A 15,800-nucleotide genomic window follows, 5' to 3' on the forward strand; every position below is an offset into this window, starting at 1 on the left:
TAATAACATTGTCAAGGGCTCATAAAACTGAGCTCACGGGTCTCTAACAAGCACATCTCTCCTTTATTTTTCCCAGTGCAAGAATATCACCAGTACTGTGAATACTGGCCCTGCTGCCCAGCTCTGCTGGGGACCTGCCCCTGTGAAACTGGAATATACCTGACCTCATCCTGTTTCAGGCTCCTTTTGCTCAGGGCACGAGAGAAGGGTTCCTACACAAGGAAGGCAGACCTAAACCCTCAAACCCTGCAGAGGAACCAGCAGCACAAACTGGCAAAAGGATTAGCATGAATGACCCATCAGGAAAACAGCCACCAGTCATCTAAAAACAGCAGACCAAGTGCCAGGTTGCTCCTCATCCTGCCCTGAGCTGGCATAAGAAATTAGTATTTTCCTCCTCTTCTAGTCCCAAGAAAAAAGGAGAGCTGTTGTGGAGTGTTGACCTTACTTCAGGAGTTGTGGGGAGAAGGGGTTGAAGCAGTACCTCTTCTATCAAGCTCAGCTGCTTCTCTGAGGGTTCTGGAGCATTTAAAGCATGAGTACATTAGGACTTGGGGCGAGCGTATTTGAGACTTTCTGGTCCCAAAGTCGTAAATTTGAGGAGACTTAATCTGGCCTGTTCTTTATTTCCATGATATACAGTACCATCAAGAGAACAAAATCCTCACAATGTGTTTTTTCATTAGTAGATGCACTATCAATAGGGATCTCTTAATTTTGGGGGAAGTTTGCAAGGCCAGTTCATCTCTTTCCACTGTGAATCTCAAAACACGTCTCTCATCTCCCAAGAGCAGCAGAGGACTGATCAGTAGTCACAGCAGCTACCGACAAAACCACAAGTATTTGGAGTAATTTTTTCCCTCCTGCTTGCATAGATCTACTTTGAAAAAGATTTCAAAGACTCAATTAGTGTTTAGTCATTGGGCATCTGTGACAGAAGATGACTAAGAGAATCAGTAGTTCCTTTCACTTATAATCACTCATTGTGGGTGTTGGGTAGCAGTTGCACAAAAGTGTATTTCTCCTTTTATTGTGCATGGAAACGAGCTTTCAAAGTAAACTGAGGGACAAATGTGGCTGCTCAGAACACCCCATAGCCTTCTGATCAAATCCCTCTTTGATATCCAAAGTGGTGTGTTCCAAGAGCACATGCTATTAACTGCAATACCATGAAAACTGGCAGGCTCACATGCAGGATGGTAATTTGGCTAAATCTGTTTTCCTTTAATGTATTTACTTCTTGCAGTGAGGAGGAAAAGGGGTTGTGGGGAAGAAAAGGGGTGTGAGGTGGCAAAACAAGGCAGAATGCCCACATTTGCTTTCAGTCCATGTTTGTACCTATTAAAATATTTTGCCAAATCAAAGAGATGAATTACTGTACTGTTTTTGAAGGCTGATGCAACTCTTTTTGCTCTCTGAGCCTGCACTCAGCTGGTATAATTTTGCAGGCTAGAAGAGCTGTGATTTACAGACTGGGGGATATTAACAGTTGGATCACAAGTTTTGAATCTTTCAAAGCACAGCATTGGGCATCTATTCTTTCAGGGTGTGTTTTGGCAGGTGATGGTAGCCAAGAAAATTCATCCTGCCTTGGACCTGCATTAAACGTTGGCTGGTGGGTAACTAGTGCTCTGTGTTTACATTTATTTGGTTTTGGTTGTATCATCATTGTTCTATGCTCCTGGAATGAAACAATTTCTTCTCTGCTCCTACTGAGAATGACACTGAAGGAATTGTATTATCTTAGCCAAAGTCACAGCAGGCACTGGGTCAACAGGTAAAACTGTCCAACATAGGATGAAATCTCACCCAACAGCTCAATCTCCAGATGTTGACATGAACCGAAGGGAAAAAAATAGAAGGACTGGGAAGAGACAAAATTAGATTGAAGAGCAAAGAAATTAATAAAATCAGTGGCAAAATAGCCAGAAATGGACAAAACCCAAAGCAAGGCACACACAGATAGGTCAGAGAGTGTTTCTAACTTTTGAATTTACACATTATTGAGGAGAATGGGCTGCAAATAGCTTAGTACTTTTGCAGAGCTCATTGAAGCATTGAATTTCTCATCTTGTATGCCTCCACTCCAGTGAATTTGAGCACTCCATTTTCTTCTGAGACCTGAAGATGCTGCGCACCTCACAGACCAGCCTCTCAGTTCTCTTGCTTGAAACAATTGGACCCAACCTTCCATCATCATACTAGCCAAGGCTGTAGCTGAGCTTTGGGCTGATGGCTTGCAAATAACCATTCCAGCCCATGGATATTACAGAAGCAAAACAAAGTTTCAGCAAAGTAACTGACAGTTCATTTGATAATGAACTATCAGTAATTGACAGTCTCTTTTGGTGAAATACTATGCTCAGTTCTTTAAATATTGCTGCAGAGATGAAAACTGATCTATGACATCTGTCTGAAGGAAGTCTCTATCTTTTAAAATAATCAAAGAATGTCTGTTTGTTAAAACAAACAAACAAACAAACAAACAAACAAACAAACAAACAAACAAACAAACAAACAAACAGCCACAAACCTCCTTTGCTAAAATGCTATAGTTTTGTTGTCCCCATAATTTATAATTTCCACAGTCAACAGGTAGGAGAGTGGGTCCTGATCTGTGCCACCTCTGCAAGATCCCTTTGGGAGACTGGCACGGGCAGCAGGGATGTGTGCCTGTGGTCACACAGTCCCTGGTGTATCTCTGGATTCTGGTCCAAGTGTGGAGGCTACAGGGGCTACCCTGGTAGGTCACACCCAGGTGGTGGTGTCGTGTTCAAGTGGGAAAAGAGTGGTTACTGCCCTGGAGGTACCAAAGGCTGCTTGCCTGAGGACAAGACACTCTTTTCTGCAACTACTGGAAATTCTTTCTTCACTTTTGTTGGGTGTACAATTTTAACTTTTGTATTTTAACCTAATTTACTATTAAATTTCCCCTGAAAACTGTGGGCTTTCTTATTAGTGCTTTTTTTTTTTACTTTAACCTGCCTTTCAAGAACTTGATTTTATACCTCATTTCAATTGCTACATTTGAACCACTACATGTTCAGCAATTGCATCCTATAATTCATCAGGACAGCGCTGATTCAAAGGAAGGACACCACCCCACTGATTCATCAGCAGGGTTTCCTGCAGCACAGGATTGTCCCTTAGTAATTCTCACCTTTGCAATGGTATCCCCTGAGCCTGTTTAGTTAAAAAATGGTAAGGTGACTTGAGATAAAGTGCTTATTTCCGCCACCCCAATGAACAGTCCTTCCTCCTTCTACCACCTTGGCATTCCCACTTGCCCTCAGTTGTCTGGCAAGCACTTGACCCTTTTATGAACTAATTTAGCCTTCTAAATTAGCAGAGTGGTGATTCATTCAAAAAGTGAGTTGTTTCCTATCGGGTTAGCAAGCTGGATTGCCTCAAGAGAGAGAGGGAGTTGCCAGAGCCAGCACAAATCCAGCTGGAAGCTGAAAGAGGCAGCGAGGGTGAGTGCCCTCCTTGTGCAGGGGCGTGTTACATGGGCTCCACACATTGTAAGCATGAGAGTGGGTGCAGATCTGCTCCCTCTCCTGTAAGGGAGCTTCAGGGACCTGATGAGCAAAGAAGAGGAATGGAGTACAACACCTTGCACATCTAGCAGATGTGAATCCCAGCTCACAGTGCCCACAAAGCTGGGATCACTTGTCAGCTTGATCTACCAGTAACATTATGCAAATTTTCTATTCTGAAAAATTGAGCACTCAGAGACAAATCTGAATGTTGATAAATTGAAATGTACTCTAAATTCAGAAAATACTTGCTTTAGCCTTTATTTCTGTCATCTACACAGAAATGAATTAAATAGATCTATTAAATTCTTAAATAGATCTCATATTTTGTTTGAATTTTTTTGCCTTGTTTTGTTTTATTGCCTTTAAGAGATGAAAAGTTTTTCTTGCATAGCTAAATGCACATGAAGGACAACACTTTGAAAACTAAGTGTGTCCATTTGGGGCAGCAACATGATGGCAATGGGCTAACAGCCATAAACTGGCATTTTAAGTCTTTATACCTGATATTCTCCCTACCTTTTGTTGACATACACAACACCAATATACACCACCAGCAACAGATTAATTATATTTTATGCTAGAACAATCCACCTCCACTTTTTTTTTTTTTTTTTTGAGAAAACCCTACTCTCTTGTCTGCCTACATTTTTATCACACAGGCTATGAAACTTGGGTTTTCTGCAATGTTTCAAAAACATTGTACTGGACTAAAAAATGATGCCCTTCTCTTGAAAAAGCTGAATGCAAGAGCCCCATGAACATACTTTTGGAAAGGAGATGGCGGCGAAGTTGTAATCCTCATGGAATAGACTATGTGCTCCATTCTCCATGGACATGACAGATCACTCTACTCCTGGTGGTATAATCAGAAGCCACGTTGAGTTCTCAGCTGATTGCCAACTCCCTCCCTCAGCTGCCAGGTGATACCTGAACATGAAGCTGCACTGCTGAGGTAAGGGGAACCATGCTAGTTATTATAAAAGTAGCTTGTGCTTCACATCTTTGAAGCACAGTCATCCACTTTGAATTCCTCTTGTTCCCTCCTACGTTTAACACCTATGCAAAATTCCCATTCCATCACCTTTCAGCAATCTTCTCTTTGATCACTTAAAACCTCTCCAGGTCCAAGGCCACTATTCATTTAGGACCGCTGCTGTGTTTTCTGTCTTTCCCATTCTCACCTACTTGCTTCTCCATCCTCCTGCTGCCATTAACATATCCATCCTGTTGTCCCATTCAGATTTTTGAATTCCTCCGATGACTTCCCGTTTGGTGCCAGAGGCAGCTGTGATGGTGTGTGTGCTCAGCCCTGGCCCTGCAGGGCCTCCTGGGCTGGCCTGATAGCACATTAACGAGGTGCTCATGCACAACAGCCATGTTCTGCTCTCCAGATTTCCACCAGGAGCTCCGCAAGGATGGGTGTTTTCCCAGCTGCTAGGCAGGAGATGGCCTCAGCGGTTTCCCCACAATCAGCAGTGCATCTCAAGGTCTTGCATTCTTCCACTTCCAGATTCTTTCACCAAAGGAAGCATGTTTATTGCTAAGTACAATTTTGCCTTAGTAATGTATGGTTTCCAGCAGAATTCCTGGAATCTGCTGTTTACAAGCAGGGTCAGAGGTTATAGAAATACTTTCAGTTTGCATGAGTAATATACCAGAAGGTTTTTGCCCATGCATAGTGTCTAAACTACATGACAACTGCATTTTTATTGGTGTTGATAACCTCCCTGGCTCTGAAATCTACTCATTCAGCTGTGTGGGTGGTTCAAATTATTTCTAGACAGCTTAGTAAATGAAAATTAATACTCTCCACTCCTTTTCATCACCCAGACTCTTCTTCCAATGCAGGCAGGAAAATTAACAAGAACAAAAACATCAGTAAAGCTCTCACATTTGAAGTCTTGCAGCTGGAGATCATCTCTCAGTGTATCAACCAAATACACAATGGCAGCAATATTACCCAGTGCAAAATGCTCCTGCAGTGTGCTGCTTTTATCACTGAGAAAGCAAATTAGAAAAAGGATAATGTCACAGAGCTGAGCCTCTTGGCAGTTCACCACTTGGTGCAGGCCTCTTAGAGGGCTAATGGCTGATAGTACACGGGGGTGTATCAAGAGGATGTTCTATGTAAGTTCACTCCTTCTGGAGAAAGGAGATTCTGTCTGGTGGTGTTAATGATTTAATGCTGCTTTTGTAGCCCTTTACCTTGACAGAATATTGGTTCTGCAGAGTTTTCCATTTCTTCTCCCACCAAGGTCAGTACCTGGGCAGCTGCTCCTGACCAAGGCAGCACTGGTGGGGTGCAGTGGGATCTGTGGTCACAGCAATCCTGCATCTATTGTGCAAGAGGACAATGCAGTCAACAAGAGGAACGCACTGCAACGTGGATTTTGGATCAGCACTTCTTGGCCCATATTGGGTAGACTGAACACACTGCTGAGTTTAGCAGGCTCTCTCTATGAGCAGAGATGCTTTCAATGGGAACACACATCATAGGCTGTATTTCAGAGTGCCCAAACATGGAGTTTCATGATGACAGCTGCTCAAGAGTTGGCCCTATATTTGAAATTGGAGAAGTGTGGTATAAACCCTGCTCTAGAACACCAGAACACCGGTTTACCAGTGAGACAACTCAAGGAGGATGGATCTTGGGATTCCCAGGGGTGCAGGTCAGCAGCTAGAAGGTGTTTGAGGGATTTTGTACAATCCTGTACTTTGGTAGAGCAGGACCATAAACCATGAACAGGCCTCAGTCCAGCAGAATTCAAGATCTAGGAAGTCAAGCTCCTATTCTTTAAAGAAGGATACTGAGGGTGCAGCTGCAATGCACTGGTATGCAAGGAGTAAGCATATAATTTAATCAAAGAAAAATGTCTCCACATTATTCCAGCAAGCAAAGATTAAAGGTCTTAAATGTCCTTCTAAACAAGACAGTGATCCCCACCCTAACATAAACATTTACCTAAGTGAGATTTGCATAATCTCTTTGACCCTCAATCTCCTCACCTTAATCAACCATATCATTATTTACAAAAATGTGCCTCCACGGGCCTGATATCTTTGCCTACTTCTCACTGCTCATTAAGATCAACAGAAAATGTTTTTTTGATGTACCAAGACTCCAAGTAAATAGCTTTCCTAGAACACAGAGGTTCTCAAACTTTGCCTAGGTGTGATCATTTCCATAAAAAGCTTATCCTATTGTAAAACTAAATCCCCTCCATCTCCCTTATGCACAGAATAATAGAATGGCTAGGTTGGAAGGTAGCTCAAAGATCATTTAATTCCAAATCTCCTGCAATGGGCAGGGACACCTTCCACTAGACCAGGTTGCTCAGGGTCCCATCCAACCTGGCCTTGAACACTTCCAGGGATGGGACATCCTCAGCTTCTCCGGGAAAGCTTTTCCAGTACCTCACCGCCCCCGCAGTAAGGAATTTCTTCCTAATATTCAATCTGAACCTGGTCTCAGTTACCCTAAAGCCCTCCATCAGCTGCTGTTCCTGAGAGGACACCACTGTTGATCGTGAAGAGCAATGAAGGGCACTCCAAGCAGCCGTGATGCCCTTTCACAGGAGACCACCAGCAGGTAATTATTACCAAAGCACAGCTTCGAAAAAACCTTGTGCTTAGAAACACCAGGACAATTAGGGCACTGATGAGCTTTACTCATACTCTTTTCCTAGCACTTCTGCTGACTTTATACTAACATAATACGAAGCGAACCACCATCATGGCGCCTAATTTCAGTTTTCTTATTAGCAAAATGGCCATAATAGTATCTCTTCCTTTGCACAATTTTGGAGTCTCAAGCTCCCCACCACTTATGTCAGTGAAAAGAAAGGGGCTGCTTAGGCAACTGTACTCATTTTTTTGCTATGGGAAAGTGCAAGTAAAAAATGGATTTCTGACATTTAGACACATTTTTCATGTTGATGTTCCATCTGATGTATGAGCAGAGGTGCATTTACTGCCACTCAAGGAGTATCTAGCATACTCCTGAAAGGTTTTCAAGAGTACATAAGATGACCCAATTAACCTAACAGCTCGTGCAGTCCAAAAGCAGGAGTTCTGTTCCTTCCTTTCCTCTCTGTGGCACTGATCCTAGATGCATGGCAGCTCTGGGTAACATTTTGTCTTAAGAGGTCTGGAGGAACAAGAGTGTCCATCTACACAGATGAGCTCCTGCCCAGCCCTGACTCTTGATGTGACTACAAGTCTTATCTTCAAGCTGCTTCCTTCAGTACACAAGACACTAGATCAAACTGGTAGTGTTGAATAGTGATGACAAGTGTATGCAATGCCCAATTCAGTTCTCAATCCAGTGCCCAGATCAGCAATAGACTCCAGGTCAATGACTTTTTTTCCAAATTGATTTTTTCCAAGGATTAAACATCTGTGTACAAATGCTAAAGTTCTTTAATGCTTTTCCAAATTTTGGATAGTCTTGCATAATCATTTCACAATATTTATAGTGGCAATTTGAGTTTCAACTTAAGCTGTTGCTCTTATCTCCTGATTCTACAGCAATGATGAGGTAAAAGGAAAGAGAGAGTGGAAACTATTTTGGCACATATATGCACTTTCCCAACGTGCTAAGAAAACCTTTATCTTCCTCCCCTTCACTGTAGCTAACAGGACAAAAGAAGAGATACTGTGTACTCCAGAACACAGTAGGAGTTTGTATTGATAGAAGGGGAGTAGAGAATGTCCTGTATCTTGATTTTGAAAAAAATATTTGTTACATACAACATAAGCAAGCTAGGGAAAGACATTCTAAACATAGCTATATATAGGGAGTATGAGAACAGCAGGAAAACCATACTGAGAAGGTGATCATCAAAGGTTTACTGCTAAAAGGGAAGCCTGCACCAAGGAGCATTTTGCAACTTGCTAAATTCCTATTTAACATATTTCCATCATCGTGTCCTGGACAGAACCTGTTTTGATTATGAGTGGATGATCAGACAGAAAGCATGCATATTAGATTTACAACTGACTCTAATCTGGGACAACCTGTGAAATAATTGAGAACGAACTTGGATTAAGAAAAGAAAATGTAAAAATGTAACAGAAAACAAAACCGAACAGAGTAGTCATTGTAATAATCCACGCTGCATCCACAACTGAAAATTACATGTAATTCTACTCCCTGTCTTCAAAAGGGATACAGTAGAACTAGAAAAGATTCAGTGAAAGTTGATAGAGATGACAGAAAATATGGGATGTGTCTTTATGAAGCCTTTTGACAGGGCAAGACTTTTCAGTCTGAAAGAGAAATGGCTGAGGGAGGATGTATCAATGACCTATAAAATTCTGAGTGGCATGAAAAAAGGTGAATAGCAAATAATGATTTATCCTCTTTCAGGGAGCATGAAATGGACTTATGATTAGGTCAGAATAAACAAATAGAGAGAATTTGCAACATAGTTATTAGTTGATCTCTCTAGCTCTTTCCCACAAAATGTTTTACATGCCAGAAGTTGAGATTGTCTAAAATTGATTATCAAAATAATTCGAAAGAAATTTTCATACTGATTTAATCATGTAACTTACTAGACTACCAGGAGGCTAAAAATTTTTTTGATTATAAAATGACCTGACATCTCCTGTCTCTGGAAGGCCACAGAAGCAGACAAATACTTCCTGCTGAGACCCTTCCTGAACACTTAGTACCACATTTATAACATGGGCAGCCAATGAAAATGCAACTCAAAACACTCTTGTCTTCCCAGCAAAACTGTTCCTAAAAGACATCAGTTTTACAATATTCCAAGAAAACATGATATGAATTGATCTGTTTGGAGACCAGTGATGCTTATTGTTCGTGAGATGAAGTTAAGCCTCCTTATGCTTGTAAGGCTGCAACACACAGCCAGAAAATCCAAGTTACATGGTTATTTGACTGGTAAAATCTGTGTGGCAAAGATTATGCCAATACTGTCAACACACAGGAACTGGAATATGCTCATAGGCACCAAACACATTCAGAGACTTTGAGAAAACTCAGCACAACGAAAAAGAATGGAGGTTTATGCAAAGGCTGCAATTTGAACAGAAAACACAACTAAAATATAATTTTTTTTTTTAAAGCTAGTTAGTATACCTACTACTTAGGTATACTAACTGAGGATTGTCAACTGGATTTACTGCCAGAGTATGCTGATAGCTGATCTACTGAAGTTAAGAATTTCAGACCATGGAACTGGAAAATATTTAAGGTGCAAACTGAAATACAGTGAAATAATAAAATATTTCAGTCAATGTCATACTGACATATTAAGTTAATTAAATAATTTAATAAGCTCTATCGCCCTTAACTAAATTTTTGCATACCATTACTCCCTCTATTCAATCCAATGCAGACTAAAGCAGTGCAATATGTTTGTACTGCAAGTGCCCTACTGAAATGAGTTTTAACAACACAGCTAAGCAGAATGCTGGGGTCAGTCAGAACTCACTGAACATGATGTAGCCAGTAAGCAGAAAAAAAAAACATATCAACTCACCTGCATACTGTTTTTGAGGTAAGTGTGTATTACCCAAGAAAAATAGTGATCACACACTGTTACCTGTGTTTGTCTTGGAGTGTTTAGTGCTTCACAGGTGAGGCTCTTGTTAGCAAATCCTTCCTTTGCAAATTGTTCACTCCTAAAAGACAAGCTCACAAAATTTTGTACAACACATAGCAGGAAAAATACTCATCCTTCATCTTTCTTTCTTCCTCATTAGGAAATACTCAGGAAAACTTTGGGGAAAAAAGTAAGATTTAACATCATTGTATTTATTAGGTTCCAAAACAATACACATTCACATCCTTTTGAATACAGTACATTTGGCACAGTAATAATGTTTACGATGAAATAACACTAATGAGTGGCAAGAGATTCAAATTACATCCATAAGAAAAAAATTCTGTACAAATAAATCCTCACAATAAAAAAAAAACCCTACCCCCCCAACTGAATACATTTTATATTTAGCCAGAACTATTCTGCACATAATTTAAAAAGAGGTAATTTTTAGGCCTATTTGGAGAGAATTATTTTTCATCCTATGGAGAGAAAAAATTTATTTCCATTTTAAAAGTCTGTTTGGGAGAAAAACCAAGAAACAATGTATTCTTTATAATTATTATTATGAATAATAATTTTGGCATTTTGCACTCATTTTACAAAGAAGGAACAGAAAAGATTCTACAGAACAGGCAGAAATGTAACAGAATGTCCTTTTTTTTAAGAGTTATCTTTAAAAAATGTTCAAGGTAACAGACAGACCTTCTGATGTAAACCCAAGGCAGAGAATCTAACTATTTATATGGAAGAAATATCTGCCCATGCAATAGTTTCTATCTCCTTCACTTTTCTCTTAGCATCCTTCCCAACTCTGCAGGCGCTGAGGCCTCTCGACGTACGGACGTGTGCTAATTATCTTCACGTTAGAGAGGGGAATACAGACTACATAGCTTGTGCACAACAGCTGAATGGGATGCTTTTATTCCTTCAAGAGAAATGCTCAGAGCTCTGTGAAAAGGCCCCTGGTTGGACAAACAGTAGTGCACGATCCCATAACTTGTCTTCCTAGCAGTCTACTCACCCATGGAAAAGAACGCCTTAGCATTGTGATCAGTTCTTGCCTGGATGTCAAAAGCTAACTGTGATGAGAAATAAACAGAGCCAGTGGCGAGACACAAATTGATGGGCAGCTCTACAATATGTTTCTAAGAGAGAAAGAGATTTAAACATTGAGATGATGCAATCATTAAGATGTTTCTGTGCTGGTACTCAGCTCCAGAAGCTAGTCTTTTCCCAGTACAAAAGATTACTGAAGATAAATTAAATTAAACTAAAGGCTTGATCCTTATTACACTTGTAGGCCAGACAACACATTAATTGATATATCATAATATTTAATATTTTGAAATAATCATAAGAATATATATAATAATTACACCTGAGTTTTAAAAACAAAACAAAATGGAACTGAATGGTGTCATCAGTAACAGGCCATGAGCAGCCAGACGCAAAACTGACACAAACTAACTCATCTGCTTGAGACCGAGATTATCTCTTAAAGCCAATGATTCACACTTTGTCCACCACGATTTGTAACATTCCTTTCTCTTTCTGAGCTCTATCATGTCATAATAGAGTTGAAGAGAACTATAGAAGAGATTTAGTATAGCTTAATATATGTCTACGTCTTTTATAACAAAAACCTCATCTTTCTGACAGTAACTTGAACCAATACACATACAAGAGTATTGCACATGGACATTATTATAATTATTCTTTCATAGACTAACATTTTAATAGTATGCCTGAACATGCAGCAGTTGATACCTCTATATTCAATGAATTCCACAGGCCTTGCAGCAAACACTATATACAAAATCTCACCTGTACAAAAGGCAAAAAAGCTTCTTTAGTGCCACTTTGCCAATCACAAGTATATATATTTTTGTGCAGCTGGAAATCCATGTGCAACAATTAAAATGGATTCCAATGACCGCTCACTCAGTCCAGTAAAATATATAATAAAATTACCTCAGCGATACATGTACACAAAAAAAAAAAAAGAAAACCAAAAAAAAAAGATTAAAACCAAAACCAAATCACAGGGTACTCCTGGAAATATAAGTACATAACACTGTTTGCGTATCTACAGGAGGTAACTTCACATTAGCAATATTGTCCACATGAGTTACCATTTCAATTCATACACACAAAAAAAAAATCAATTTACAGCTTTCAATAATGTCAGTTTGTGAATGTTTGATCTTCAGTTTTTTAACACATCTCCACATAATGCACGTGTAGCCTTATTTTGTGTCTTCTAAAAGCAGATTTCTCTTTAGATTTTAAACATAAAACCCAACAAACACAGTAGTACTATGGTTTTGTAAAAGTGTGCAAAAGTAACACACTGCTGAGAAAATAAATATAAATAAGAAATTAGCTACTATGGAAAAGGCAAATTTATAATGTTTATAATTAATTTTTTATGTAAAATTAACTGTAAACATTTGCAAGATTGCCGTCACATTAATGGTTCATTGAAAAGGATATTAAATTTGGTAACATGGATAGTACATCAAATTGTCTGAAAACCAGAAAAATGGCTATATATAGCTGAGTTAAAGTACTGTAGGCTTTTTATTCTTTAGCCCTTTAATATCTATCCATGTAGGATCTGTTTCTTGCCTTTAATATCAGTTATCTTTTTGTCTCTTATTCCTAAGAGCTTCCTGTATATTGTATGAGGAAGTTCACTGAAAGCCTTAAGTGATGTGCTTCTTTTTCTGGACAACTTCATAGTTTGTACCTCTCCACAAAAAATTAATAAATGAGGATTACACCTCCATGGAGGCAGACTTTGCCTTCTAAAGGGCATCTGAGTAAAAATCTCACCATAACCACGACTGCAGAAGAAGCAATTCTCACCTTCTTAGCTTAATTATATATGACGATTACAGAATATGGTCTGCTAAATTGCTTTTAATAGTATAGCTTCATTTCCTATGGAAAAGATACAATTTTTTCCTCTGGGAATTCCTATTCTTAGGAATAAAAGAAAAGTTGCAAATATATGGCAGTGTGTTACATCCACAATTTCTGATACAAAATTATTTTGCATTGCTTTGTGAGACAGAAATTAAGAGTGCTTTCAGGTCAGAAGATTAAAGGAAAAAAACCAATAAATATATATTTTAACTTGGGATATGGGCTCAGGGTAAAAGAAGTAGTTCTTGATCTACTGAGTCTCAGTAAATTGATGATGTCTTCAGAATCACTTCTTGTAGCATCATTCATCTGTCAGCCTAACGTTGTCTATGGCAGTAGCTCTTCTCCAAAATAAGAGAACCCTTTAAATTCTTCTTGATTGATTTGTTTTATAATTGTCTCATCCACTAGTGTTAATACTGGTTCTTCTCGTGTAAAGTCTTGATCAAAGTTATTTACATCCCTTTTGGTTTTCTGAGAAGAAAAATATAAATAAGGTGAATGGTAAAACAGCACAATAAAATAACACGTGCTCTCCCTCCTCTCCAACCCCCGTGAAAGGCTGAAATTTCTGGAATGATTGAAATAAAAGAGGAGCTACTTCACACAAATAACAACAGACATATGAAAGAAGCTACAGGAGCAAGAAGTATAAATGAGTTTAGGAGAGGCCACAGAAGCAGAACTGTAAATGAGATCCCAGAGACTCGTGGTCTCTGCCAGGCGAAGGAATAGCAGTATGATGGTAAAGCAGGAAGCTGAAATTAGGACTGGTTTTAAAAAGGCTTTGGCATAGTAGGTGGTATGGCTGTTTCCTCTTGGATTTGAACATAATCATATCTCATTTCAGAGTCACAGAGTGAACTGATTTGATTTCCCCCAAACACAGCCCAGCGTTTCAAGTCTAAGTTAACCATTCCTTTATATTACTACAAGTGATATAGGCTACACCTATGTTTAAAAATCTGAGGTAAAGCTTCCAACAGCTCTCAATCCAAAACCCTTGAGCTCAACATTGGCAACTCAGATTTCGTAATACAGCCATATGTGATTGAGAGCACCATGCAAAATGTGAAATCCTGTCTCCAGAGAAATCCACCTGAGAACTCTTCTTTATTTCAATGGCATCAGGATTTTTCCCACACAAGTCTAAAGCACCTCACTCCTTCAGCAAAGTTGGGCCAACAAAGTGCAGCTCTGCATGTTCTGGGACAAGACGTATTAAGAGAGACAGAGTTGGGGAGGCTGATTTGCTGTCCTCGCGACACTCACAACAGTGACTATCTGTGACCACTTACTTGAAAAAAACCACCCTAGGCTACAGCAGAAAATGTTCTTCATGGTCATTCCTTTGAACCTGCAGTGTTCACATTTTCCATGGTGGCAACACATTTCAGGCATGTACAGGTTCAGGGAATTGGAACAAACATTTTTCTTTAGGCTGTCTCTTTTCTCTTTGTGTCATGGAAACTAGTGATTACCTGGGTGATCCTTAATGGAGGCACACTGACACATGGAAAATGAGCTTTGTGCTCCTCCTGCCCATGTCTGAGAGTAAATGATACTGGAAATAGAATAGCTAGTTGACTTGCAAAGTAAAATGATAAATGACAAAGTCATACGTCATAAATATGTTAATATATTCAAAATGGGATATTTTAGATTACCACCTTTCAATGGAGGTAAACTTTTCTATAACAAATATATATATATATATGTATATGTATATATAAATATGTGTTATTCATCAGCTCTACTGAGACACTAAACAGTTTTCTTTCTCCCAGTTGTAAAATAGTCACATCAACCTTTACCTACACTGTTTATAAGAACTTTATAGATATAGGGAAATAAAGATCTGTGTAAATGCAAGAGACTGTCACTTGTAAAACAAGTATATTCTAAGTGCTGACAAACAAAAATCCACAACCTTTATCTACAGAATTCCATTAAAAAGAAAGGGATATAGACTTAACAAACACACACATATATATATTGTTTACATTTGAAATATTTACTTGGTACATAAAGACCTGTCATGAAATGTAACTCTGAATTGCTTAAGAGGCACGAGGGACATGGCTTTGGACTTTATGAGGTATTTTCCAAAGTAATTTGGGCAAAACCTGCAAAATAAGGATGAAATTCCACCTTAACTTTTAAAAGCAGTACATTGCAACTGTGTCTACATTTTTCTTGTTCTCCATGTCCTAGCATGGTATTTTCACACACTCACACAATTAATTTGCCACAGGAATACTCATTAAAGCAGAAGAAGGTGAGTATTTGCAAAAAGTAGAATTCAAATTCAGAATTGTAGTTATATATAAAAGAAATGTGACTACCCTCACACTTTTATTATCTATCAAGGGCAAATAAACTCTCAAGTAGCTGAAAACAAATAGAATATATATTATTTTCAGGTTTTCATATTGAACATATTTGTGAAAAGTATTATTTCCTTGCTTAAGTTAAAAGGGTAAAATGACAAATTCCTCAAAGCCTATCAGGGGCAATTAATTCCCCATAGCTACTTATTCCAGAAATCAGTAAGAGTTGTGAAGGTGCTGGATGAAACAGAGCACAGAAGAGTACATCTAAAAAAGGGTCCAACATTGGTCATTGGTGTATGTAAATTCTATTGATTAAAATGATTAATTCTATTGATTGTGCTGCCAGTAGGGAATCCCAAACACTTCTGAAAAAACAACTAAAGGTATTTGCTTAGATTTAAAAGCCTACTGTGTCTTAAAATATG

The 15,800-nt window shown here is 38.9% G+C and overlaps 1 protein-coding gene across 2 annotated transcripts in view; it reads right to left on the reverse strand.

Moving 5' to 3' along the window:
* Positions 1-10,302: 10,302 nt before the first annotated feature.
* PRKCE (protein kinase C epsilon) overlaps positions 10,303-15,800 on the reverse strand; it is a 288,247-nt gene continuing 282,749 nt past the window's right edge. Inside the window, exon 15 of one of the 2 annotated variants that reach the window (XM_063152058.1) lies at positions 10,303-13,516. In XM_063152058.1, coding sequence (XP_063008128.1) covers positions 13,370-13,516 — 147 coding nt within the window. In that variant the 3' untranslated portion in view covers positions 10,303-13,369. The remainder of the gene's footprint in view (positions 13,517-15,800) is intronic. The other variant, XM_063152060.1, reaches the window with a different exon arrangement.

The sequence above is a fragment of the Melospiza melodia genome, chromosome 3, assembly GCF_035770615.1.
Source record: "Melospiza melodia melodia isolate bMelMel2 chromosome 3, bMelMel2.pri, whole genome shotgun sequence".
NCBI lineage: Eukaryota > Metazoa > Chordata > Aves > Passeriformes > Passerellidae > Melospiza > Melospiza melodia.